At 40.5% G+C, this 27,826-nt stretch overlaps 2 protein-coding genes across 4 annotated transcripts; one reads left to right on the top strand and one right to left on the bottom strand.

Annotated features, from left to right (window-relative positions):
- Positions 1 to 489: 489 nt before the first annotated feature.
- ddhd2 (DDHD domain containing 2) lies at positions 490 to 13,984 on the bottom strand. Its single transcript, XM_063897122.1, has 19 exons — positions 13,887 to 13,984; positions 12,677 to 12,850; positions 10,321 to 10,513; positions 9,523 to 9,719; positions 9,246 to 9,335; positions 9,032 to 9,152; positions 8,473 to 8,562; positions 8,235 to 8,376; positions 7,726 to 7,934; positions 7,574 to 7,635; positions 7,343 to 7,462; positions 7,160 to 7,255; positions 6,533 to 6,709; positions 5,802 to 5,957; positions 5,494 to 5,596; positions 5,232 to 5,393; positions 4,941 to 5,045; positions 3,206 to 3,374; positions 490 to 3,093 (listed from the first exon to the last, which is right to left on the bottom strand). The coding sequence occupies exons 2-19, from the start codon at positions 12,779 to 12,781 to the stop codon at positions 3,012 to 3,014; spliced, it is 2,379 nt and encodes a 792-aa protein (XP_063753192.1). The 5' UTR covers positions 12,782 to 12,850; positions 13,887 to 13,984; the 3' UTR covers positions 490 to 3,011.
- A 336-nt stretch (positions 13,985 to 14,320) lies between these two features.
- On the top strand, positions 14,321 to 27,191 carry si:ch211-166a6.5 (clustered mitochondria protein homolog). Of its 3 annotated transcripts, none has more exons than XM_063897216.1 (29): positions 14,321 to 14,408; positions 15,318 to 15,457; positions 16,855 to 16,964; positions 17,099 to 17,270; positions 18,335 to 18,472; positions 18,803 to 18,951; positions 19,042 to 19,196; positions 19,474 to 19,596; positions 19,735 to 19,867; positions 19,953 to 20,045; positions 20,162 to 20,328; positions 21,231 to 21,410; positions 21,643 to 22,080; positions 22,172 to 22,245; positions 22,353 to 22,457; positions 22,549 to 22,649; positions 22,748 to 22,900; positions 23,000 to 23,062; positions 23,170 to 23,414; positions 23,667 to 23,751; positions 23,845 to 23,998; positions 24,103 to 24,242; positions 24,578 to 24,658; positions 24,798 to 24,923; positions 25,008 to 25,117; positions 25,221 to 25,314; positions 25,631 to 25,756; positions 25,850 to 25,923; positions 26,304 to 27,191. In XM_063897216.1, the coding sequence occupies exons 2-29, from the start codon at positions 15,412 to 15,414 to the stop codon at positions 26,956 to 26,958; spliced, it is 4,290 nt and encodes a 1,429-aa protein (XP_063753286.1). In that variant the 5' UTR covers positions 14,321 to 14,408; positions 15,318 to 15,411; the 3' UTR covers positions 26,959 to 27,191. The 3 variants fall into 3 exon arrangements, with proteins under 3 accessions (XP_063753286.1, XP_063753287.1, XP_063753285.1); XM_063897217.1 differs by lacking the exon at positions 14,321 to 14,408 and adding an exon at positions 14,773 to 14,791; XM_063897215.1 differs by lacking the exon at positions 14,321 to 14,408 and having other exon boundaries at positions 15,198 to 15,457.
- The last annotated feature ends 635 nt before the right edge of the window (positions 27,192 to 27,826 follow it).

The raw sequence follows: 27,826 nt of genomic DNA, 5'->3' as shown, positions 1-27,826 counted from the left end.
CCAGGGTGGCTAGTCAATTCAACCGCTGAAAGTGATGCTGTTTTCCTCACGACTGCGCATGCTCGAGAAGCTTACCACAGCAACGAGGTTAAGGTACATTTCAGGACTTTGTTTTTTATGAAAGAAACATATTTAAAGTGATGACACTTCCAAAGAGCCACAATTTTCGGGTCAAAAAAGAAAGAAGTTGTTTCTGTACTTGAAAGATATTCCCACAGGTGTATTCGAGTTAAATAAGAATCACTTGCCTTGTTTTAAAGTTGGTGGAATAAAATTAACAATCAAACATAAAAAAAAGTCTTTAGCTGTAATATTTATGCATATATATAATTTCACAGGAGCTCAATATGTGGAAACAGTGTAAGTAAGGGGTTTCATTGATGTCCTTGGTTAATATGATACACCTAAAGAAAGGCTGCTGGTGAATGTTTGTTTTGTGTTTCCAATCCATTGAAAGCATGCTTGAATTAATTCTAAAGAACAACAAGACACTTGTAAAGTTTTATTATGGCACACACAACATGTTATCATAGGGTGTCTATTTAGAAATGAGAACATTTGTTTTTTGGTTATTTAAACATTTCAGTATCAAGTGCAAAAACAGTACTTATGTTAAGGAAGAGGAGTTAGTGACTTTTAAATCCTGTTTTACTTAAACAGATATGACAGAGACAATAGTGATGTTCAATGGTAATAAATGTTCAGTGCAACTTATTGGAATAAAATAAACAACCTTGTGATGTTACTTCATGTTTTGTGCAGAGCTCTAGTGCTTGGGCTGTGTTGCCCTGACAGTGCATATCGTACGGGTTGTTTTGTAAAGTTAAAACTCTAAATCTCCCCATTTCTCAATGTTGTAGTGTGGACCCCATGTTGCCTGATGGTGCAAATTTGTAATAACATTGATCCATTGATATTTGTCGTTTATATTTTTACACAAAATAAGTTGATAGGCAGCAAAACATAATTTCTATATAATCAAATTAAAAGTGATAACTCTCTTATTGCTGGGTTTGTGAACATTATTTTTGGTTCCTTAGATTAAGGTCAGGACCAGAAAATGAAGAGAAACCCTTCTGTTACTTTACAAAAAGTGCATGCAGTACAGAATATGACTTTACAATACCTTGATACAAAGGAACAGATGAGAGAAACATGTAGCATTTGGCCCTTAGATTATAAAAAGTTAGAATTATTGATCTGAGATGCCACTCTGTATTGGAATTAACCATGTGTTGGGATAAATAACACACTGAGATTAGGAGACACAGACAGAAACATTAAGGATTAGAAGTGGAAGAGAAGGAATGAATGGCCCAGGCCTCAGGGAGATAGAGTAGAGCTGGCCGTTCTGTACATAAAACATACATACACACACTCTGAGATGAAGCTTGTCCTTTTCATTCCCCTGCATCTCTTTAAATTTCTGACACAGACTGTATCTTCATCAGGATCCCTTCTATGAGTATAGACTGGTTTAAACTAAAAAAACTAAACAAAAACACACAAATACACATTGCAAGTAAAATAACACATATTATTAGAAGGCAAGATGAACTAGAAATGTGGACCACATCAGTGAAATGAAAAAGAAGTGTCATCTACATTGTTGTAATATTGCACAGCAAATGTAGGTGTAGTTTTGGGTTTAAAGTGGCATTCCTTTTGACAGAAAGCTAAAATAGCTGCCAATAGACAAATTATCAATCTTCATTTCCCTTCAGAACCTAAACATTTTTACTGTCAACAAAATAAAACCAGCAGACCTGCTTATTTATAAAGGTAAGGTCTAATGTTAGGCTAAAGGAGAGCTTCCTTTTCAAGTTTAAGTGGCAAATAGACAACTTTTCAATTCCCCCTTATCGTTTTAAAGTGGAATTTTTGTTCTATATGTTCTGGATTTGATCTTCATGGTTGATTGCACTTATAGAACGAAGAGACAACCAGATTTAGATTCCCTTTAGAGATCCTATACTTAAATTAAGATAGCTATTCTGGCGATCACAGAAAAAATAAGAAATATATTCTAATATATTATTTAGTTATTCAATACCAATGCTGCTTAGAGTAATTACTCTCAACGGTTATTCTGCCAACAACATACGATTTCTCACTCTCCTCTTGCACTTTGCCGAGGCGGAACCTAAAACACCAAGCTTTATGCAAATTATTGCACAATGATTTTACCAATATGAGTGTAGAATGTCATCTGGCAACTTCTAGTGACTTTTTAACGTTACACTCAGTGGAAAAGAGTTGGCAATACTACACAGGACGCACTGGATTTTGTTTTGCACGTCTTGCTGTAAATCAAACCTTCATTTTGCCAGGAGATCTTAGTCAGTTTTGCATAGTTAAAACGAGGCTAATAGGAAACCAATTAAAATGCGTATTTTATACATTTTACATCGTACAATCAATGTTAACTTAAAGCAAAATAACTTGTCTATTGCCACTTTTATTAAATAAATAAAAAGAAACATTTAAAATATTATAATCTATTTTAATGATACATATACTGTATATATCTGGTGCTTTTTAAGGATGCTTTTTGTTGTCCAATACATTGATATGCTGTTTTTCCAACTGTGTGAGTCTTCGGGTTATCATGAGGATTATTTCACTTTTCAACTGCAGCTGTACTCATGATATGTCAACAAATGTTGGAAAATAAAAGTGCAAAAGTAAGTACAGATAATGTGTAGACAGAAAATTGGGATCAGGAGCATGACAGAGATGTTCAGTTAGATTTAAAACAACTATCAGACATCAGTCCTGCAGCACCAAGAAGCCATGGCCACCTCAAATGACGGTTGACTGACATATCTGAACGCAGATCACCTGACTGCAGTCGAACAGTCTCTACTGTCAGGGAGGGCGGGGCAGTCTGGTAACACCTGGACAATAAGGCATTCTGGAAGAGGATTGTGCAGCCTCAGGCTCTGGTAGCTGTTGTTTACTTTCTCACTTTCAGGTGACCTTAAAATCAAGTCTACAATCATAAAACTTTATCACTGTTGGGGCTGTTCAAAGGCCACACCTAGCTTGTCGTAGATCTCCTTTAGCAGCAGGAGAGCAGTATCCTCAGATTCCCTGACAGACAGAGAGGGAATATAATTTATTTTAATCAAAAATAAGAGACATTTTAAAAATACCAAAGATCACAATCGCTGAGGTGCACCCTCCACAGGTATGCAGGACTCACCAGTAACACAAATGAGACTGGATAGCAAACAGATACTCGTTGAAGCTTTCGATAGGTTTTTCCTGAAGTACGTAGTCTATCCTTCGTCCTTCGTTCAACATCCCCACTTTAATCTCTGGCTGCTCCCTCTGCTCTGCTGATTCTGAGGACTCTGACTCCTCACACAATCCTGCAGGGACAAACTTTGGCTGTAAAGGCAGGAAACAGACAACCAAAACAAAGACAAAAGCCAGCAGAAGCTTTCCGTTTTGACCAATACTTTTTGGTAAAAAACCACACAACATCAGGGAATGGACAGTTAGTCTGCAGGTGAATAAAACTCTAAAGCAAATGTTTTTACAGCTCAGTAATCGGTGAAGTCAAGCACTTTCAAGGTAGCTTAACCCAAAAATGGGACCCACAACGCCCTGCAAAGTTACACAAGCCTCCTTTTTAGAAAGCATTACAAATTTGGGCAAGAAAAACAGAATACATGACGAATACTTGACTCAGAGAACTCACACTGTTTCTAGCAGTTGAAAGTTCTCGTAAAATGACGCATTGACGCTTCGATTAGCACTGAATAGATGTCTACAATTAATCAGAGAGGTTTTCAAATGTTTGCCTTTGACTCATAGGGGCAGGTGTGGTGGTAAGTACATTTCAGTAGGGTGGGTGACTTTTGCGATGAGTGAATGATGTCTTTGCTGCAATGTTAAGAATGTATTGTTGTATTAGGATCTATATCACAGGGGCTCTCCACAAACACCGAATGCACTGAAGATGACCTCTTAACTTAACTAGCTTGTAATTCAGACATTAAAAAGCTAGAAAAATCTAACCCTCAAATCACATTTTAGTACTAATTATTTCAGATATTGCAAACCTACAATCAAGACACAACAGATAAAACAGGTGAAGGTTGTAGGGTTTGTCAGAAGTCGCTTAATCTTCCTAAATACAAGTTTAAAAAAAGGGATTGTGTATTGTCTGTCTTTCTAGTAGCAGGTGCGTTCCCAGAGACCTATTTAAAGAACTGACAGACTAAGTAGTTGAGCAATTACAAAAGAGCAGGACATGTATCTGCATGTGCTAATGTAGCTGACCTTTTACCCAATATTGACTTCCACTGCTGTTTGAACTTTAATCACTACAATATAAAGTATCCTGATTGTTCAGCGAGTACAAAAACATGCCGTAGGCTGATTACTCAAGTAGCATCTGATGCTAAAGATGACGTTGATCAATAAATCAGTCATAAATCAACCAACAAAACGACACAACAGGGGAGGTTAAGGGGGGAAGGCCTCAGGGGCATGTCAGAACATATTATATTGAGTCAAAGACAAGATGATTAGTAGCAGTACTGCAGTTAGAAATGGAGGTGCAAAGAATCAGTGAGAGCCTGCGGGAAAAATGCAATACAGTACATTATATAACTTTTGCCCTTAGTGAGGAAGCTGTAAGCTAAAGTACAACAATGAGTCCTGCCAAGTACACATGTAAAAAGTCAGGTTTTACAGCATTGTTTTATCTTCAAAACAGGAAGTAAAAGTATTTAGTTTAGCATCTTTTGTGCATGTTTTCTTTTCTAGATTTAAGCCAGCGAAGTAAAATGTAACATGTACAACGAATGACAAGTTTGTATAAGCTTGTAGGTTCACAGTTTGCAGAGAAAACAAAAATGCAAAGCTAGAAGTAAGCTGGCTTTACTGGTTTTCTCTTATATCGTAGCCAAGTGACTATCCTGGCTTACCTTGTAGGTTATGCTTATGAAGGGCCCTGGGCCATTCCAGTACTTTAGTCCAAAAATCAGCCCTTTGCTCTTCCCTCTTAGCAGAAGCAGAGACTGTCGCTGAGGCTGAGGTTCACGGTAAAGTGGTAAGGGGTGATGGATCAAGACCAACCACCAGATAAAAGGAAAAGGGAGAGGTGGAAAGGGTGGAAACATGCAGAGAGGGTTGAGAGGAATATAATGAGACTGGGTCAGAGAACCTCTTGTGAACACACAGAAAAATACAAGGCCAAATAAAAGTAATGTTTCTACCCGGTGACTCTTGAAGGTCATTCTCTATTGTAGTGTTTGCTTCATCCACCGGGGGAAGTGCAGCAACTGGTATCCTGGCGAAAGACTGCCACGCTGTCCGTAATGATCCTAAAACATTGTTCTTCAAATCCATGCTCATACGGGTCAAGCTGTCCTTCAGTTCTATTAGACAAACGGAAACAGAGTTTATCATTAAGGCTCCAAAACAAAAGCCCACACCACAATATTGCTCCACAAAGACTTGAAGAAAGGACCGCCATACCCAGGTGCATTCTCTTGCGGCCTTTATGATGAGGGATCAGCATGGGCTCTAGATCCACCTCTGTCACAATCATAGGCTCTATCCGATAGGCCACAGGGTCAAACTGCACAGCCACAAAGGGGAAGAGGTGGTATCATTGTTTAACCCTTCTGAGCTGCTTCTTCAATGCCTCTTAGTTGGAAGTGGGTATACAAAATGTCAAACTATGGTTGTGGCTAATGAAAGCAGGTGTTATCCCTTTTTAGGGCTGAGTTTTGGTTTTGTGCCTGAATGTGCAGATGCAGTAAATACTGTATGTGATTACTCACCGGGTGGTAGATGTTGTAAAAGCTCTTGCAGGTTGGGAAGGTGTAGTTGGGATCGATGTGTTTCAGCCCGCGCACGGTCAGGAACATCCCAATCGGAGAGCCGAAAGCAAAAAATGTTTGCGGGTGGAAAGCCAGCTGTGGGTAGTTGATGGATACCTGTGCAGAGACGATTGGGTTGGAAAAATATGCAATTAAATGTTTTGGGGGGTTTTTCCACACAGCTATTCAGACAGATGAAACACTTGGGTGCACTATGGTTACATTCAACATTCAAACTACCATCCATAACTTGAAGACAATGGCAGGGTAGTAGGATAGTAGGAAAGTGGAGACCAGGGAGCTGAGCATTCATGCAGGACTGGATGAGCACAGACACAGAGTGGTGTTGAACGACTCATGGGACAAAGATGGTAGTTTCAGTGGAGGCACAATGTGACTTAGCCATGGAAACCCTATTACTCCTAGAAAAGCCACTATAATTCAAGTTGCTTTAAGTTTTCCCTGACCACACTGCAGGTGAAAAGAACCCCCAGGCACAGTGAGATCATAACAGGACAAAGCCTGAGAGCATGGGGACACCATGTTAGACACACCTGTCCCTTGGCTATGCCTCCATTGGTCTGTCCAGGCAAGCGGGTGGAGGAAAGAAGCAGGAAGGTGATGCATCAAAGCTTTTATCTACCGGTACTCCTCATAACATATTTTTTTATGTCTGTGTCCATGTTTGGTACCTGTCCAATGCCGACATCAAAGTATTCATACTCTACAGCACTGGTGACGGACTGCGTCCTGTGGAAGTGGGCATTCCTCTTAAACGCTGCTGAAGATTGGTTACCATCGTTATCGCTGCTCGCTTCAGGCTGGACTTGTATTCCTGGGGGCAGACGTCCAGCTCGTGTCTTACTATCCTATTGAAATGGAGAAATACATCAAAACTTCATTATTTTTTCACAGGGTCTTTTTAAAATCATATTAAATGCAATAAATCACAGATACATTTGGATAGACATAATACCTCGCCCCATGTTTCTCATACAGAGCACTATTATAATTTACTGTACAGCTTGAAGATCAAACGGAATTGATTTCATAAACATTAGGATGTAGATAAAGATTCATTATAAAATAAAAGGCGCAGAGATGAAAAGTAAAAATTAAAGTGTATAAGAAACACATGCGTAAAAAAGTAAGATATCTGAACTGGAGAAACTTTATATAGTTGCCAATATTTGGAAAGAGAGCCCTCAAGCAAAGGAGGAAGTGGCCACAAATGAAATTAGCCCAATAAAACAACATGTACGGAGTTGTAATTGTCATATGTTCCAATACAAGAAAAATCTGTCTATTTTCAAGCTGACCTCTGAAAGCCATTTCTTCCTGACGTAGTTCAAGATCTTCTTCCGAGGTCCAAGAGGAATTCCTAAATCTCTGAGATCACTGTCTTGGCAAAGAGCCTAAAAGTTAAGATGCACACGTTTTGAATTTTGGATTACACTTAAATCTGTACACCATGTCCATTGTGTGCGTGGGTTGTGCATTACCAATGATTCCAGGTCTAGGTTTTCTGCCTGCAGTGTATCCAGGTACTGCTGCAGGCCCAGTCTGGTCAAAGTGTCCTGCAGCGTGTCTTGGTGCAGCTGAAAGGATTCTCCAGAGAGAACCTAGAGCAAAGGGATGGAGAGAAAGTGGAGTGGATGTTCTTAATTACATAAAGGGAAATAAGCAATCCTTTTTATCTGTTTACTATATCTTTGCCATGTATGGTATCGTACCCCCTGTCTGGCATTTGATCCATTCCTTTGATTGGTTAGCAGGTCAAACAGTATCAGAGAACCTGAGGACACAAAGGGAAAGAGTTGAAATTCAGCGTTTGAATGACTTGTGACTGTGTGTGTTTGTGTGTCTGTGTTTGTACATGTCTTACCCAGGCTATGGCCCACCACTGAAATGGCCCCATCGAACTCTGAGTGTCTCTGTTTAAAGAGGGTGTGGAGTTTGTTGATCTCTGAGGCCACTGTGTCCACTATGGTCTGGCAGTAGGTGGGGCTGTTATAGAAAAACAGATCCAGCAGAGTGTCGTTGGTGAAATGTCTCAGTCTGCTGATGCTCGGCAGCGTGATCCTCTGGATGTCCCTGGAAAGTGGGGGTAGGGGAGGGAAGATAGAGTTGGACAATTTTCTGCAAGTACTGTTCCGTCTGAAAAATGTGGCACTGTTGTTATTTATAGCCTCTGAGACTTGGGTGCCAATTTGTAGAGAGAGCACTAAAGTAGTAAAGTGTAAAGTGTGATCTGGTTATGTCATTCTCAAAATCTTTGGTTTATTGCCAAGCAGTATAATGATGCATAAATAAAAACAGTAAAATGTAAAATGGGAGAAAATATGGAAGTATTATTAAAAAAAACTGTAAAGGTGTACCCCAGTCTATACTCACTCGTCCACACCAGTGGCATCTCCATGTAAAGCGCTGTGCCAGTTCACTGGGAGGAACTCCACTCTCCCGACCTGTCCGTCCTGCTGGGCGCGCTTATAGTGAGAGCCCAGGAGGGACAGGGAAGCACTCCTGAAGTCATTTACTGGAGATAGATTTTTTTTTTTAATTTAAATGTAGTCCTACACACACATCAATTGCATATAAACAACAACACACACACAGACCAGCTCACACTTACCACACTGTATGATGGATCTGAAGCGCAGGTCACATGCAGGCCCGATGCCATGGACCATAAAGACAAGGTGGTCCACCTTTTCTGGTTCACCTGGGAACACACATGGAAATGAGTGTAAACTGTAGTTATACTTTCTTTGATCAGCCCCTGTTACACCCCCTACAATCCAGGCTGTTGCAATGTCGTGCAATAAACCTGCAATGTGCAATATAGACAATTTGTTTGGAAATTGTATTGTGCAATAATTATGTTTATGGGAAAAACATACATTATTTATAAATGTCCCAACATTTTGTACTCACTTTTATAATGTTTCAACACCGTAACATGTTACTTAATTCCCTTAGTTTTATTTTATTACTGCTACTCATTTTCTAAGCCATGGTTGCGTACTTAGTTGTCTTTATTTTTTATTGTATTACTACTGTGTGCTTTTCTTCTCTATATTTAATACGTTTGCTGTAACACTCTACATTTCCCCGCTGCGGGACAAATAAAGGTATTCTGATCCTGATTATTTTCTAGTTCATTTCTAACTGGTACTTCCACAAACACATACCTTCAGGTATTTCTACAGAGATGCTTCCCACTCCCCTTTTGACTGTGCGAGGCCGTGTCTGCTCCGAGGGGGACGACTGCCACTCATCCTGCAATCCTATTGGCTGATACTGCATTATCAGCTGGAGCAGGGAAATGAAGGATTAGAGGTTTACAAGGAGAACACAATGTACCTCATTAAAGATATTTACATAAAAGCCCTGGTGTGGTCTTACTTTGGGATTGTGTAAAATGACAGTTTCTCCAGAGGGAAACTCCAGTTCAGTCTTCCATTCATTCAAGGTGACTGCAACCATATAGGCCTCCTGGAAAATTGGAGGAAGGGAGAGGAAGTAATGAAAGATAAACAGAAATGAAAAAGTTAGTAAAGACAGATCAGATATAATCAGAATAATTTCTCCTTTTTTATTCGAGTTTTATCCTCTTTGGTTTTGATTTGTTGGACCATTGTAAAGGCCTAATTTCTTTGTTTCGGCTTCAATGACAGAGTACCTCCAGATGTTTGCTGAAGTCCTCGGGGTAAGGCAGGAACTTGGTGTCTTTGTCCCCTTTGTAGAACCAGGAACAGCGGCGTACTTCAGTGGGGCCTTGCTCCCAGTACACAGCGTAGCGCTTCCTCTCCCTCACATGTACGTCATACCGCTCTCCATCCACAGCTATCACCACCTCATCCCCCTCTTTATCTCCAACTGCACACACACAAGCCAATACAGACAAGGTTTTATAAGACCATCTTATCTCTTTGTGAAGTTTTTAAAGGTCTTCTGCAGAAGCATCACCTGATTTTTGCACTGTCCTTGAATAATATGGAGAAATCATCTATAGGATTGTGAGCAAAGGAACACTTATATTGTAAAAGGAAAAAGCAAGAACTGAGTATGTTACGTGAATCCTTATAGAATACTTGGGAAATCATGTTTTCCAATTATTGGAAACTGCTGTTTATTGTTATAGTATATTCTTCCTTTAGTTGTGGGTGTGTACAATGATCACTGAACAGTACAAGTTGAAAGGTACTTCCCACCCAAAGACAACAAAGGTTATTGTCTGATTCATACCACAATGTGTTGTTTTTACCTCCTGAACCTAAACTAGCTTAAGCTTGTTGTTAAACCGCTTGTAACATGTCCTATAAAGATAGTAAAGCATCCTACTGGGCACAAAGCCGGTGTTAACAACAATAATGTTTTGATATTTTATCTTTATACAGCAAACTCCCTATTTTCTTCCTTTTCACATACCAAATTACATGTATAATATACCTGTAAAGTTCATACACATGCTGCTTACCAGTGTTAAAGGCATTCTCTAGTTTGTCAGAGTCTTCTCTGCTGAAAGGAAGCCACGTTGTGTTGTCATTAGCCCGTGGACAGAAGAACCAGTGAGGCTGCACTTCTTGATAAGGAGCTGGGACCAACTCCATGTCCAGCAACTCAAAGGAAGATGTGGAAGAAGGAGAGGCCTCATCCACCACAGGCGGCACCTGAAGAAAAATGATGCTTAATCAATGTTTCTTCTTCCTGTAAGCAATAATGCTCCGTTCCTAAGTTCAAAGCAAATGCCTGCTATACACCTGTGTCTACACCTGTCCACTGTTGAACTCTGCAGCTTCCAGGTTAAGTAAATGAAGAGGTCTAAGCTTATTCTGAGCCCTTCCATTAAGTTCCTACTGAGGAACCTGAGACCATGAGACAAAGCAAAGGAAAGTCGGACAGAAAAGGATCAGGCCTCCCCTTGGCTGGGCACACAAAGCCCTGTTTTATTCTTTCCTCTTCTATAAGCCGCCTCTTCTTCTTTCCACAACTGATACAGCGATAGCTTGTAAACGACCTTTTGCCATTGACTATCTTACAATCACAAACAATGCTGCAAGTAACCCATTTGGTCCTTCACTGCCGCTTCTGTTTCAGTGTGTTGGAACAGAGCCTACCACTGCCTGACACAACAACATACACCCACATTTCACACTCTGCCAAATCAATTATCCGTCATGCACAAACAACTGGTGTACAGTTTTGAAATAAGATAGAGAAGTATGACAACCTTCCTAAGAAAATAATCTTGTTTATCTCCTTGCAAACATTCCTTTCTGCATGTATGCTTTTTTAGTTTAACTTTTAGATCAAATATAAACAATACTCATAATCTATTATTTCCACCTTATCAAATCGACAGACAAACACAAGATGACACCAGCCCTACACACACCCTGCTGATTGTGTTCTCTGGACTAGGTGCTGTGTGCAAACATTTAAAACGTGTGCATAACTTAAGAGGGACGGTATGTGACTTGCATCTATAGCACCTTCATTTCTACTTTGCCCTACTATCGTTCGGTAGGTGCAAAATGCAGAAGCTATTTTTGCATGAGAGGACACAAGGACAAGCTTTTTTAAGGCTCAGTACAATGTCATGTGATAACTGGATTTTGTTACTACTTGCTAGATAAACAAATCATGACTTTCACACGTTTTTAATTGATAGGAGTAAGTTATATTTTTAACACTACTTGTGCGACAGAGTATTTTAATACTAGCATGACCTTGAAACTTTAGAGGGTCTCAAGGTTGTTGCTGCTGTTGTTGTTGTTGTTGTTGTTGTTTTTAATTAAAAAGGTACACTGTTGCTTCTATAAAATGTTCAATAGTAGCTTAAACCTCTACCTCCTGATCACAGGTAAGCTTAGTTCAGGGCTGAGATTTGGACCTCATTGGAAAGAACACCTTAACGGTGTACTTTTATCCATAACTAGGGAGGCTGTGTGGCGCAGTGGGATAGTGCGCTGATCTTCAGATCAGGGAGAGCAGGTTCCAGTCCCACAGCATGTTGTTGTATCCCTGTGCAAGACACCTCACCCCAAATTGCTCCTGTGGAAATTGCCCACAGTATTCAATGTATGTAAGTCGCTTTGGATAAAAGCGTCTAACAAGTGACACGTAATGTAATGTGAACTAGGGCCCAAATAACTTCTGTGGCCCTCGGCTGACTAATGAGAACTGATAGGACTTAAGACATTTTTTAATGTAGATAAACCATTTACATTTTCCTGTAAATGCTGAGGCTGAAAAACCTGCAAAGTCAGACTATGTCTTTGTTCTCTCTAGCGTTATGCATTTCATAATTCTTTTCGAAATAGTAGAGGCTTTTTTTCAAATTAGAATGAGTCAAATGTTTCTGCTTCTAGGGTTTCTGTTTTGTACTGTTTCCTTTCAACTTCTTCCTCTCGTATCCAGCCATCTCCTATATCACGTCTTTCCAGTGGTTGGCGTAGGCGAGCGAGGTTCCTCCAGGTCCTCTCCGGTGCATGATGTGCTCCATTGTTTATGATTCGCCACACACAAATGCATTTTTAGCCCCCGGTTGATCGGAGCCAGTAGCGAGACAGCTGTCTGGGGTGATGCCTCTCGCCGTCCATTGGGATGTTTGGCTGCCAAGGCTGTTCCACAGGTTCTGCCATTCAGCAGTCATACCACTCTGAGCAAAGTATGCACAAGGTCTGTATGCCTGTTTTAAAGTCTTTTACACATTGTGTTTCCTTTTACCCCAATATAATCATATCTGCAATGCATAATCACAATTGAACCCTAACCCAATAATAAAACCACAGGAAACAACAGTGTTACCTAAATCACACAAGCTGCCTCACCTGATCCTCAGGTGCCTTCTCTGTTTTCTGAGTAGGTTTCTCTTGGTTGTTGACTTCTGGGGCAGCCTCAGATAGACCCCCCTCTTCACCGGTAACGTGGGACATTAGCCCAGGAGCTGACCCCAACCCTCAGCTCTGACCTGAGAGGGGCAGGGGGCCACAAACGCACAGGACCTGTTACACAGAAAGCAGCTGTTGTAACTATTACATAACACGTTGTGTAGCCTGTCAAGCTTGCATGGATTGACTAGTGATACCTGCAACAAACTGAGCGGCTCACTGTTAGCATGCATCTCATCTCAGCAGGTCTCAAGAGTAAACTGATAGCTCATTAGCAGAGAAACCCTTAACTCAATATAAACAGGTAAAGCTATAATTACCTTTAAATCACACAATAGATGTATCATAAGCAGAATATTTATTTACAGTTAGTCAGCACAAAAGGTCGAGGAAGTACTGAGACCTTGTACTTGAGTAAAAGTAGAAGTACCAGAATGTAGGTATACTCTGTTATCAGTCCCGCAATCAAAATGTTACTCAAGTAAAAGTACAACAGAAGTACCATCAAAATATACCTAAAGTACCAAAATTAACAAGTACTCATTACGCAGATTGACCCATTTCAGAATAATATATATAATGTGTTTTGATCATAATTTTTGATGCATTAGTGTGATCAAATCTGGTAAAGTTAGAGCTAACTTTATTAACTAGTATGCTGCAGTGTAGATTGTGAATTTACTCTTTTTGTAACTAAAGTCTTATTTAAGTGCTGTTTATATTTCACATCACTAATCAACATTTGCAAAGTAACTAAAGGTATTAAATACATTTAGTGGAGTAAAAGTACAAAATGTACCTCTGAGTTGTAGTGGAGCTGAAGTACAAAGTACCAAAAATGGAAATACTCAAGTACAGGGCACTCAAAATGGTATTTAAGTAGAGCAATTGAATATTTTTCCTGAAGTGACTTTACAGAACATATTTTCTTACATAATCTTAAACGACAACACCCCAATGTTTACATCTTACAGCAGTTTAATTTGTGTTTTAAGGGATGCCACCATATCACCAAGGGATGTTGCTAGCTAATTAACGTTAGCTTAAAAACGATGGCTAGAAACGATTCTAGTTACGTTTTCCTTCTCACGTCATGGTGTTTTTTGAGTCTTATAGCACTAAACACAAACAGTCGTTAACATACACTCACCGATAACTTCACAGTTAACGCAAAGGGTGTGAAACGTTGGTTAGCTCGTCCATGCTACCTCGGCTAGTAAAGGACAGCCTCCTGTCAAACAATGCCGTGTTGCAGTGCACTCGGAATTATCACTACTACTTGACGAACGTTAACTAACGTCCAAGTTAACGGAAAAATAAAGGGTATAGAAATCGGCTAGTACAACGAATATTCTTATTATATTAATACAATTATTATTCAATAATATTTTTGCTCAATATGAACAAGCTATCTGTAGTTATATTAAATTCTTAATCAAGAAGTCTCCTAAAACCTCCCTTAAACATGCATTGCACAAGAACCGAACCATCCTGGGTAAAGTGCATATTTACGAGGATTACGTAAAGGCAACATGAAACAACACAACACCACCAGGCCGCCGCCCACTAAATCTTAAGGTGACGTCACGAATTTGTAATGAGTTTCATTACAGTTTTTCTGCAGTGAACACGAGAGGCGTTCAAAGTTCAGATTTCAACAATGTAGTTGAAGGTAAACTTAATTTATAACAATTCTACATCAATGTAATGTTTGTGGCTTAAATGATTGTTGTGTGGTATCTGCGTTACATTGTTATAAACCAAAATATATTCTTATGCCTATGGTTGTCCAAACGAGAATTGTATACAATCGGTTTTTTTCAAATGTAATATTCATGTTTTGTCGAGCACTTGCATACATAGTTAGATGTGTTTTGCCAGCTGATGCATGCTTGACTTTCCTGTCTTTCATCTGATAGGTAACTAATACCACGGATTAACATGCTCTAGATATTAGGTGGAATGTAGATCAATACAGCATGGCATTTAGCAATACCGAAGAAGTGACTTGCTCAGCCACACCCAGAAACATGGTTTACGCAAAGATATGCCCAGGTATGTGTGAAGTGTGAATGTAAAAGTTGTAGGGCTCTCAACAACTACAGAGCCACCAAATCATGAAAGAGACACACCCAATTGTGGCAGGTTAACTGTCTCATGGTTGTCAAACAGACCTCACTATCATGAGTGTAACACAGAGTATTCATTCCAAATGAACCACCTTGATCTTGGATTAGAAGAATTATAGTGGTTGGTTTCCCTCTGTTATCATAAAATCATGTGATTCACTCAATAACATGTGTAGTATGAAGTACTTTAAGTCAAGAGTGGAGTGGTTGTGTGGACACACCCAGTCCAACAAAGTGTGAGAGACATTCAGAGTAATGACTCTGTGTGGAGCAATAAGAGGGTGTGGCTTTTTTACTCAGAGAGAACAGATAAGCTGAGTTTTCCTTGTAGAGAGAGAGGCAGGAGTCAAAATCCTGAACAGACAGGCGTTTACTTTCACTCTGCTGGGCTCTCTTAGCAATCCAGCTGGACGTCTCCTCTCACTCTCACTCTTTCGGCTTTCTCCCAACAGTTAGAAGCAAGACTGTTTTAAAGGAGAAGCGTCTGCTAGCACAAAGAAGTCAAGAAACAAGAGGACAGCTGAAGAAAAACTAAAACAAGCAGCCATGAAGGACAAAGTGAGGAAAGGAGGAAGAAATCAGGCCAAGACTGGTGAGAAATCCCTGCAATGTTTTTTTCTTTTCTGCTTCTGTTTCTCTCTTTGTGTCTGTTGTTGTTACATTTTTCTCTTCCTTCTTTTTTTGCCTGCTGCCCTCACTCTCGCTGGAGAATGTGAGGAGGGTGGGAGTTTTAGCACTGCACTGCTGCCCTGAACATGGCTGGTGCTGTTGTCTGCTTTCACTAACTTTTTCAACCACTGGAAGAATCTGGTCTGCAGTTCTAAAGGGAATGTATGCACTGAGAATAAGGCTCAAACCAACCAGAAAACCTTAGACATACAAAGTTCATTCTAAGCTATGATTGTTAATGGAAAAACAAAGACAAAGAATAGCTTTTATTGAAATCTCTGTATGATGTTTACCCAAAACCAAAAACCTCCCATTTTCCAACAACCTCCCCTACCTACACTTTGCTACACGGCGTCTTTCAGCTTGTTGGAACCTTTCACAAGACAGAATGATTGGATTTAGGAAGAGTGTGATAACCATTCTTCAGGTGATATTGCCTCAGGCCTTCTCTCCTACATAAAAACAGACATGATGATGTTAAATTCTGCCAACTTTGTTGGTCAATGTTACAAAGTAACCACAGAAATCAATGACAAAATGACCTTTACAAGCCTGAAAACAATGCTATTTTCTGTAGTAGTAGCCTAAGCCTTCAGTAGAAAAGAGGTTGATGGCCCCATGCCCGCAGAGAGGAGGGACTTTTTTCCAGCCAATCATGAACAGAGAAACTATTTTTGGGTGCTTTTCCAGTTTTAAACTAGTCCCAGACTGACATACATCATAGCTGCATATACATAAGGCTTATTTGCACGCATCCATAACTCCAAGCGCTCTATACTGCCAAGCTATAAGATTGCATATGTTAATAATTTTGCATCCTGCTGTCTGCACATGCCAGTGCTGGGTGTGGTTGTCCCTTCATGCTGAGATGACATAAATTCAACAGGTTTAGTCACACTGCAGGTTAAGGAACACGCTACAACCTGCTCCCCCTCTGGTTCTGCATGAGTGATGGGCACACCCCACTTTCTCTCTCTTGGGAGGTTTCTTGCATGAATTAACCCTCACCCTCCAGCACTCTCACACACACAGACTCTGCAGTTAAGCTCATGATTATTTAAGAGGAGATCAGCAAACTTGCCACTGCAGCAATGAATAGAGTATCTGAACATAATAAGCCAAAACTATAGTCCATTCATTCTTTCAAATATTCAGATATATTCAGATACTTCATCAGTGTAGGTTTTCAGGATTCAAGGTGAGCTTAAAGCAATCCAAACATGTAGTGAGGGGAAGGCAGGAAAACAACCTCAACTATTTTCTTGTCAAGTGCAGTTCTTTGTTATTATCCTCACTTGGTTTCTTTACTCTTTTAAACAGATGAAATGAGCATGTCTGGTGGAAAAGATACTGTTGGTATTAAGCAACATGAGGACACATCATTCCCTGTGAAGATCCAAGGAGCAGGAGTAGAGCCATTTGACCTGCAGGTACAAAACTAAACTGCAATTTCCTCCCATTCACTCTTTTGTTATAATAAAGTGGACAGAGACGATTCTTGTAGATAATAGTCTTTAAAAGGAGTTCTATTCTCTTTTCTGTGTGTAATTATGTATCTCTGTAGGTCCATGGCTTTTGGCTGGTTCAGGATGCAGTAATGACTCTGCTTTCGAAGGATGAGGTGTGTCCCCGTTCCAACTTGTCTTTGGCGCTCGCTGGTACGACTCTGGACCCGCTGGCAGAACTGCAAAGCATAAAGGGGCTTAAACCAGGGGCCATCATTCGCCTGGTGGAAGGTATTGTTAGTTTTTTGGAGAGATTTCTCTTTTCATTCTGCTTTGTATTCAATCTAAAGATATATATATTAACTTCCTTAATAACTGTAATGTCAGTATATATGTTTTCTGGGGATTTCCTTTTTTTTTTATTAGCCTGGAAGCATAATTGCATATTAAAGCTGTATTAAAATACTTACTTATACATTTTCAAACAGTTGTTTTAGGTAGGGCTGCACAATATATCATTTTTCATCTTACTGTCTCGATTATATTGAACTATAATCTTTTTAAATGCTGCTTTTTGTGTGGAGTTCAATGATCAAAATGAATGTATTTATTCAATCTATCGAGCATTTTTTTGTATTTATTGCACTATACTAAAAGCAGCAAAAGGGCAGATCTAAGTACACTTTATTATTGTATATATTTATTGCGAGTATTATCTCAATATTCTTCAATGACAGCCCTGAAAGTTTTAACACTAATAATGAGTGTATTTAGATTTGCTCTGTACTTTTAACAACGCGGTTTATGTTCTCTTGCACGTCCACATGTGTCCTATTCCACTTAAGCTGAATGTAGTTTAATGGTGTCATAATTAATTATAGAATCAGATTATAAAACAAGCCTACTCCAGTCCATATATTTATCACACCCATCACCCTTTCTCTTTCACACCCACTAAAACCTCTGTCACCTCTTTGTAAATAGCTGACTCACCTTTATACAATGAGGGTTACCGTTGCAGAGATTTCAAGTGTGTGCCAACCAATTATTCTGCTTCTCACCAGATAGCTGTTGAAACAATAAAAAATAACTTCATGCTATCTTATTAGATACAGTATATATTGTCTCAATAAGAACACACATCATTGATTACATGGAACTCAGTACAACTTAAATCTAAATATTCTTGAACTAATTTAAGGGGATCATGACATCCAATGTTAGAGTAATTCTCTTCCTAATGATCTTGAATCAAATCTGTCCTGTGTATTCTTGCTGTTGAAGAACAAAAGAGCGTCCACAGTTACAATTAAGTTGAGTGTCACATTTGTAACACCAACTTGTGACTTTCTCAGAGCCCTACACCGCCCGCTCAGCCAGGCACCATCTGGCCCGTGTAGTGGAGCTGCTGAGAGCGTCTGGACCTCAGGATGCACTCAGAGAAGGATGCTCACCAAGCATACTGGAGACAATCACACACACACAAACACCAGGTACGCACACACACACACACACACACACACACACACACACACACACACACACACACACACACACACACACACACACACACACACACACACACACACACACACACACACACACACACACAACACTATGCACTTACACAACAATACATTTCACAAAAAAGCTCTTCTTGGATTTGTATTTTATTACACTTTACAACAAAATACAGCCTCCTCCTCCTTTTCTCTTTAACCTTTAAGTAGAGTATAAATACAGTTTGAATGAATGTCTTTCTTTACTATGATGATGACGATCATTGATGAATTAATGATAATCTCCTCTCATTACTGCTGAAGACTCACCAAATGGAAAAAGCCTGAAGCGCTCTTTGAGCAACACTAAGACAGAAACAAGCAGCCAGGATGGAGCTCCGCCTGAGTACCTCCTCCCTGGATCCTCGGACAGACCCCTCATGGGTCTGCTGCCACACAGCTCCCAACAAGACGTACGCAAACACCGGAGCTCCTTTTTACACTGTGCCAGCACTCCTTCCCACACACACTGACTCTCTTTATCTGAATACTTGTCTCGTCAGGCCCCCAGCTACCTGAAGGACTTGTCTCTCAGCTGCTGGAACCCGGCTCCAGGACACAGGAAGCTGCAGGGAGACTTCCTGTACATCACCGGGGTTACAATGGAGGGAAAACGGTGTGACATCACATCCTGTCCAAAAGGTTTCTTCGTCAATAGGTAAAGCAATTATATTATATTAAATGGATACTACTAATAATAATAATAACTTCTTTAGATATACAGCTAATAATAATAATAACTTCTTTAGATATACAGCTAATAATAATAATAAAAATAATAATGTATGTGACAAAATAACTAAACTCTAAAAGAGCGATGTACCCTTCTATCCGAGTAAATAAAAGCATAAAATACAACACAATAATTAGACTTTAAGAAGATACATCTTTATTTACATGTTTTATTATTTTTTCTTCCCCCTTCTTCATCTCAGGTCTACAGAGGAAGTGTTTGACCCTCGTCCCTCACAGTCCTCCCCAGTTTGTCACTGTTTAACTGATTTGCTCGGTCAAATCAGCCCTGCCTTCAAACAAGCTTTGACTACACTCAAAAACAGGTGACATTACTACAGATACATATTGTGACAGAATCCAGAAACAGTGTGGGTTTTGGGGTGTAGTATGGTATTATATGATTATTTAACTTGAGATATATGATTATATGATGATTTTAACAATTGCACTTCTTCCTTTAGGTCTCAGTTGCCTTCGGTGGAGGTGATGCCCACTCCCTACCACACCCTGAGCTGGCTCGGGCCTCCCTGTGCCTCTCGCACTCACAAGAACACCTTCAGCAGACTGGGAGTGGATAATCACCCGGAAACACAGGTTATTTTTAAGTTGTGGCTATGTGTATTGAGTATCAAGCTGCTGGCAGGGATATTAATCTAACTGTGTGTGGTATTATCTGTAGGCTCCAGACTGGAATGAAGAGTTGCAAGCTGCCAGAGATCTTCCACAAGGCAGTTTGGAGGAGAGGCTGCTGAGAGACAAAACGCTGCTCCAGGTAACCAAGGAAAACTTCCAAACCACAGCAGGATAGTTCAGGACACTTTTTGCCATCCTCTGGTAACTCCTCCACTTCCCTTTATTCATACCTGTGTTTCTGTTGTTGTTTTCTAGGTAAACAGCGCATTTGCCAGGACTGTGGCGCAGGGGGCAGAAACAGTTGTAGATGGCTTTGTGGAGCCAGTGAATGGAAACCCCGAAGACCCAGCTTTCCTTTGGGGAGGCCTGTTCATCAGCCAGGGGGCAGCAAGCACAATGTTCGGTGGGGACAGGGGGCGCAGGTGAGAGCAGATCACAATTTCAGTTACAAGATTGTAGATCTATTGTAGACGTTTGCTCTTTAAGCTACAGCAGGCAATTTAGTTGAGAGGCATATTTCATATTTTTAAATGCCCTTTACATCACAAAGCAGTCAATGAATCAAAGGCTCTGGGAAAAAAAGTCTGACATCTTTAGGAGTGGCAGTAATCCCATCCAGTAATTGCATTTGGTTCACAAGAAATGGTTGAATGGCCTACATGCTCGTATACCGGCAGGAACTTTGCCAGACTTTTACTCATTGTGCGTCACCAGTCTTCAACAAGACTAGGCAGAATTCTTTTTCCAATAACATCATGTTAATTTGAGATATGTTTTTTGTCTAAGGCGTTCCGAATCCTTTATTATTTCTGGCGCTTATCCGTGTCCTACTAATCGAAGTGCGCCGTCAGTAGTTAATTTAGGCATAAATGGACGTACAGTTGACAGTATCTCCGCCGTCACGCGGAGAACCGGGGTTTGATTCTCCAACGGGGAGCCATATGATATGAGCGGTAAGAAACTCAATGCACTTCCCTATTAATAATCTAATAACATCCATTTATTTAAAGAAAATGAAAACTCTAAGCTGTTGAACAAAAGATTCAAAGCCACACGGTGTATTATGGGTAGCTTGTATCATGCAGAGTTCACCATGCGGTTTCTGTCATGCGGTGGAAAATTGTTGCAATATTCAACATCTTTCAAAACAATAATGAACATCAACACAGGGAAATCGATGACATCGTCAGCTTAATAAAATATCACTTACAAAACATTCATAATATTTCATTCAAAATATAAATAAGGTAGATATGCAAAACGACTTCAACAATATGAATGATTGGACCTGATTCTCTAAATGTTTCCTGTTTTCTACTTGCAGGGCTGCTCAGAGGCTGGAGCTTCAGGGAGTGCAGGCCTACAGTGATCTGGATGGTGTGCAGGGGCTTCACACTCTGCCTACAGCCATCGTAGACTACAGAGGGGTGCGTCTGTCTGCTCAGGGTCTGGCCCCCGGCCTGGAGGGCTCAGATCAGGACCAGGCCGCTGCTCCTGCCGCAAGGTATAGGAATCATTATTCAACAGCCTAGTGTAATATAAACATCACAAAATAAAAAATAAAGCAACTAAAAAGGGAAATTGTGTATTTAGAGAGAAAGCCTGTTACTATTACTGTACCAAAGCATACAAATAATGTATTGGATTTATCATTTTTTCATCGCATCACATTTGAATTATTAACATACTGTCTATATTTCATTTTTCTGCTTATTCGTTCTTATTTTGCTCTATAGAGGCTTGCTGTATGGGGTGAATGCAGGACCTCAAGAGTCCCCCCAGCGCAGACGACTGCTGGAGCTCTTGGCTCAGGCGGCCAAACATCTCTCTCTGCAGAGACATGTTATTGTGACGCCCAACAATCACAAGGTACCGCTGTTCACCTCTGTGGACGCACAGGGACTGCTGGGGGCTGATGGGAGGTACTACATACTGGACGTGTTTAGGAGCTTCCCAGCTGACGCCAACTTCTCCCGAGTTGTTGAGAGAGAAGGTCAGACAGTTACTGAAGAAGAGGAGGGTGACAAAAAGTGTGAAGAAGGCGAGGAGGAAAAGGGTTGTGTCAAAGATGGATGGCCAGAGAATTATCTCTCAGACTCTGGACTTCCCAAGAGCTTCCCTCACGGACTGTGCAGACTGAGGCCCGAGCTGGTGCAGGCCTTCGTACAGCACAAGTGAGTTCTACATGGAAAAAAATATATACTTTGAATTCAGTTTTAAAATGTTTTTCTGTGAGGTTGAAGTTTGGTTTTATGCTTCTTTTAGACATTGCCAGTTCACTCAGCATGTCAGGAAGATGTTGGAAGAGAATGGAGGCTTCGAAGAATGTGCAACAGCTTGTAAGAAGTGATTTAGTCGATGTAACTGACACCCAAATTATAGCTATTACCGATTTTGGCCATTATATGGAAATATATATGTTTGACAAATGTCCGTATAATTGCAGGTGATTCTCGAGCCACCACTGCAGTACGAGCTGCTTGTAAAGAGGTGGGCTCAGTCAGCGACATCATCTTTGAAATGCGCTTTAATCCAAGTGTCTTCTCTCCAGGTAAACAAAAGAAAAACTACACATAGACACATAGTCAAATCTTTTGCTATGACAATATAACAGGGTTATTGTGCTTTGTGTTCTGTTGCAGAAGTATCCTTCCCTCCTGGTGAAAGTAAGTCAACAAAGCTGCAGGAGAGGTTGCTGAGGGAAGCCGCCGCTTTCATCATCACACATCAGATACCAGCCTTTGTAAGTAGATCCATTGTTTACATTATATAATGGGCACAGGTACTGCAAACATGAAACCTGCTCATCATGTGTGTGTGTGTGTTTGTCTGTGTGTGCAGGTGGAGTATTGCCTATACAGCAATGAGGCACCAATGGATGGAGCTTCTCTAAAGCAGGCGCTACATCTGAGAGGCATCAGCCTCCGGTATCTGGGCCATGTGATGACGGCCATCAGCCAATCCGAACACAAGGAGTGCCTGAGACATATAATGGTGTGTAGAAATATAAATTACTTCAAACTAAAACTAGTGTTTATGATGTTATCCCTCCCTTAACTATGCTTTCTAACACCCTCTTTCCATCTTAAACAGAGATTGGTCATAGGGGAGATTTTCACTCGCTCAACCAAGAGAGTGTTCAACAATTTCCTCCAGGTACTTTACAGTATTCCGCACAGAGCATGTTTGCATACCTCAGAGTGATGTGCAGGTGTGGGTCCTCACACAAAAATTAACTACAGCCTCCGGTTATGTCTTTGTAGGGTGTGGACATGCCTAGTCTCTCTTCAGCTGTCAGTCACTTCCTGTGCTGCCTATTGGTTCACCACTTCACACCTACTCCTGTGGGGGAGGATACCAAGAAGAAGTCGAGGCGGCGTGGTCGAGGGGCCGGGGCTGGGGCCGTAGCCCCTGAGAGCTTGCCCTGGAGCACACTCACTGGTGCTGAGCTGTGGACCCTGGTCTGCCAGGATGCTGCTGAGACATACAACAGCTCTGACATGCTTGGGTGAGCCTTGTTTTTTGGCCTTCATGTTTGTTAGTTACACAAAGGCTCAGAGTCCATTATATAACAAGTTTAAGATTTAGATCAACTTTATTTTACTCATGTCTCATCTAGTGTATGGATACTATCTTCTAAAGTGTTTTGCTGTTTATAGGATGAAATTAGTGTACAGGCCGTTGGATTATTCTTGGTCAATGCCTATGACTTTTCTTGCTGTCCAATTTAAGAAAGACATGTAATTTTTTTCTGTGACAGCTCTGGACCAAACCACCTGGTGGAGCACTACAATATCCAGAAGCTCTCTTTGCTCAGAGAGTTCTGTTTAAAGAGCGGAGTACAGGTAAGAGCCAGCTCAAACACATATAGGGAAGTTCTTATAAACACTGATGAAAAAGATATACTTAAGAGTTTGTTATTTCTCTGTCTACACTAGTTGAGACTGAGAGACTACATCCTCGACAACCAAAATAAAGCTCCCATTGGTCCAGACGATGTCCTCAACATCTTTCCTGTGGTCAAACACATTAAAATGCCAACTGTGGATGCTTCAAAAGCACACCGTGCTGCAGAGGGCTTCATTCAGAAGGGTAGGTCAATAAAGTTCTTGTATCTGTAATGTTTGTGCTACATGTGCATTTTGAACTTTATGTAAATGAAACGTTACTTCACAACGGTATGTTCTCAACTGCAGGTCTGCTGGATCAGGCCCATGAAAAGCTCAAAGAAGCCACCTACTTCTTTGGTAGAGTGTGTGATGACCTGAACCCAGAGTCCTGTTTCTGCCACACTCTATTGGCCAAGGTCGCCTATGTGCAGGGCAAAGCAGCTGAGGTAAGCTCACTGTGCAAAATAACTTTTTGGGCTGCTACATTAACACAATTTCCGCAGAACAAACTCATCAACATTTAACTCATCAATCAAGTACTTTATGTACATTTTGAGGTACTACCTTTGAGATTAATGTTTTGTACTTTTAATCTACAACATACAGTATATTTGACAGTATAGTTAAAAGTCACTTTGCAGAAGATTTTACAAAGTAACATAGTGTACTGTGACAGAAATGTTTGCGCCAATTTCACGTTATAAAGTTATTGTTAATGCTATTATAGATTAAGCTGGCAATAAATTATTGTCATCACTGTGGCTTTTTCTTTGTTTTAAAGGCTCGCAGTGTCCAGCTGAAAGCAGTAGTCATCAGTGAGAGAGTGCTTGGCTTCGACCATCCAAACACTATCCAGCAATACGTGAGTACAGCTACATTTTTCTTGTAGCAACAAACCCCTGATTACTGTGAGATATATGTAAACTGTATATTTCTATAGACCTTTAATGCACTTTTAATGTGTGTAAAGTGTGATTATTCTCATTTCTTGATCCATGCAGGCCCTCTTGGCGGTGTATGTGTTTGCTGGAGGGGAAACCGCCCTGGCCCAGAAGTGTCTCCTCAGAGCTCGTCTGCTAATGCTCACGGTCCACGGAGAGGACCATCCCTTCACCGCAACACTGGATGTAAGTTACAACACCTGTAGCACACAAAAATCATTTTAAGCATTACTCTTTGACAATGACAATCCTTGCATTGTTTTCTTGCAGAGCTGTCTTGGGTTAGTGCTGACTGGGGATCAGAGAGGTCAGTTCTTAAAGAACGCCCTCAGGCTCAACACCTCCTTCTTCGGCCCCTCACATCTGCACACTGCTCTCAGGTAAGCTTGCGTTCATATTTTTGCAATAAAATAAATAAAGTTGAGCTGCTCTGTCCCGTTATCTAACCTCACACAACTCCTTGACGTGTTTTTGTGTGTGCAGTCAGCACTTGGTGGCCCACTGGATGTGTAGCCAAGGTGACTACAGAAGTGCCATGACCCATGAGAAAGAGGCCCTCACTGCTTTTACCTCCATGGTCAGTAAATCTATTAGAATGTAATGAAAATGTTGTGGTACATGAAATAATTCCTCCCAAACAAACTCTCAAACTACCACAGACAAACGGTACAACCAAAATAATGCACCAGTATATTTGTTTTGTTCATGTTTTCTTCTGCTAAAAATTGAAAAAAGTTGTTCATTTTTATGTGTATCCTCTTAAATCATACAAATTATTAAAAACTGGATGGCAGGCTTGGCTGAAATATCATATATGAACTCTCTTATCTTAATGCAATCATGGCGTGTCTTTTGTACATTAGAGTCATCTTATGATATATATCTTTTCTCAGTTTGGAGAGGATCATGCCCAGACACGCACCAGCAAAGAGTTTCTGTGCACTATAACCAAGCAAGCAGTGAAGGTGGAACGCTCCCTCCGACAGGCAGGAGCTGACAGCACTGAGCAGGCGGTGGAGGTAAGAACAGGAGCTTTGAAAGCATTGACTTGTTTGAATATTACAAAGTTAAAGGGAAGTGTGTTTATTAATCTCCCTGTTCTTTGTCTTCAGTGTCTATCCTCCAAATCTGACACGGTGCTAGAGCAAATGGTTCTGGTGACAGGGATCAGAAACATCACACACCGGTAAATAATCATTGTGATATACATCCATAACAAGCAATGCGATTATTATTTAGGATCCCTTAAATTAATTTATTTGCAGAATTGTGAACAAGATACAGTATGTTCTTATTGCAACATTTTCCTGCTGAAAAATAAACTGTTGGTACTACCCCCAGATACTTAAAAGATTCTGCACTAAAAAGTTATTTTCAATACTTTTTTAAATTTCTTTTTGGTTCTCCTGAAATTTTTGTTGCAATTCTACAAATTAAAAAAAAATGTAATTACTGATGCATTACCTCTTTTAAATTGCATATTTACCATCCTTTATTGCTCGACAGAAATGTAAGAAAAAGTGTTTAAATGTTTTGCAAGCCACTTATTAATTTGTGCTTTCGTAGGGATGGGCTCCAGGAGTATTGGAAGAAACACAAAGAACTAAAGGCAGCGGTGGCAAAGGAACTTGGATTCATTGTAACCAACGGGGTCGTCACCCGGATTGTGAACGGAGAAGAGAAAAGCTCAGATCAAGTAACAGGAAGCGGGAAGGAAGCTGAGGGTGGAGGAAACCCAGTGGTGGAAAATGCCAGCGACAGCCAACAGGAGCAGCCACAGGAAGAGAACTCAGAGAAAAGTGCTGCCATAACTAATGGTCATGTAGTGGAGCCCGCTGTAGAGAGTCAGGAAGGGGAGAAAGCAGATGTAGATGGAGGAGAAAGTGACAGAGCTTCAGATGCCGAGGTCAATAAAGTGAACGGGGGGTCAGAGGTCAGTGATGCAGGGCAGGAAACTGAGTCCAGTGCACCAAATGTGGTAAACGGCAACACAGTCAATGGGGAGGTAAAATCTAATGCAACAGCTGATGAAGGGATGAAGTCAGAGTCAAATGGGGTTAATGGTGAGATAAATGGAGCCTGTGACATCACTGTCGAGCCGTCAGTCCTTAAGAGTAAAGGAACCTGGGCGGATGTTGTTTCAAAAGCCAATGGAGCAGCACACACAGCAGTCAATGGAACAGCAGGTAGTGTCACTGCTAACGGAGACGCTGAAGAGTGAAAACATGTCGAACAGGAAAACAGTGTTGTAGTCAAGTTTTTCTTAGTCACTGCTGTAAGATAACACTCTCCCAGGATCTCAGATGTATTATGATCCGATAAACATAAAGCAGGCAACAGAATGAGATGATGAATATTACTTGGTGCTGGAGGTGTTTTTCCTGATGCTGGGAGAGGGCTGTACTGTGGAGTGTTATTTCTTTTTTTCAACAATAAACTTTTTACTCTGGTTTCTATTGATCTCGATATGGTTACTCTGGTCACAATTTAGCTCTTTTTAAATATAGGTGTGTGTAGAAGTGATGTGTCGTTTGCCATTTACAAGAAATGTTGTATACATTATGGAGAATTACATTACAAAACATACCATAAAGCATGGGACTCCAATAAGGGTTTCATGGCCTGTAGGGGCTCCTCAGAGTTACTGCAGAGTGTGTGCCAGAGTAGATATGTTGAAAGATCCTTTCAAACATTAAAATACATCTGAAAATACATAGCAAAGTTCCATTATGCAAACATATAATTGGCATAAATAAATTGGCCTATTTGTGAAAAAGTAGTTAAAAGCTAAAATAATTTAGGATTGTTTACCCCATATAAAGGTATGTTTATACATAGTACTATAGACCACCCTACATGTTTTTGAAAGCAGAGTTTAATTTCATACAGATGTAATAAGTAGAGCATTCCTTTTCCATCAATCTTTCAGCTGAGGGATCCTTGGCCTAAAGAAAAGTTGAAAAACCCTGTGCTGTGTTGTTTAAACTTCCAGACAGCGACTGATTTTAATCATTGCGAAACCATGGCAGCCACAGCCTGGATTAAGATATTACTGTAGCATGCTGCTGCGTAACGCTCTGGAAAGCTTT

The sequence above is a fragment of the Eleginops maclovinus genome, chromosome 12 (genome assembly GCF_036324505.1).
Source record: "Eleginops maclovinus isolate JMC-PN-2008 ecotype Puerto Natales chromosome 12, JC_Emac_rtc_rv5, whole genome shotgun sequence".
Taxonomy (NCBI): Eukaryota; Metazoa; Chordata; class Actinopteri; order Perciformes; family Eleginopidae; genus Eleginops; species Eleginops maclovinus.
The sequence above is the reverse complement of the archived record's forward strand: the minus strand, read 5'-3'. Positions and strand labels throughout refer to the sequence as shown.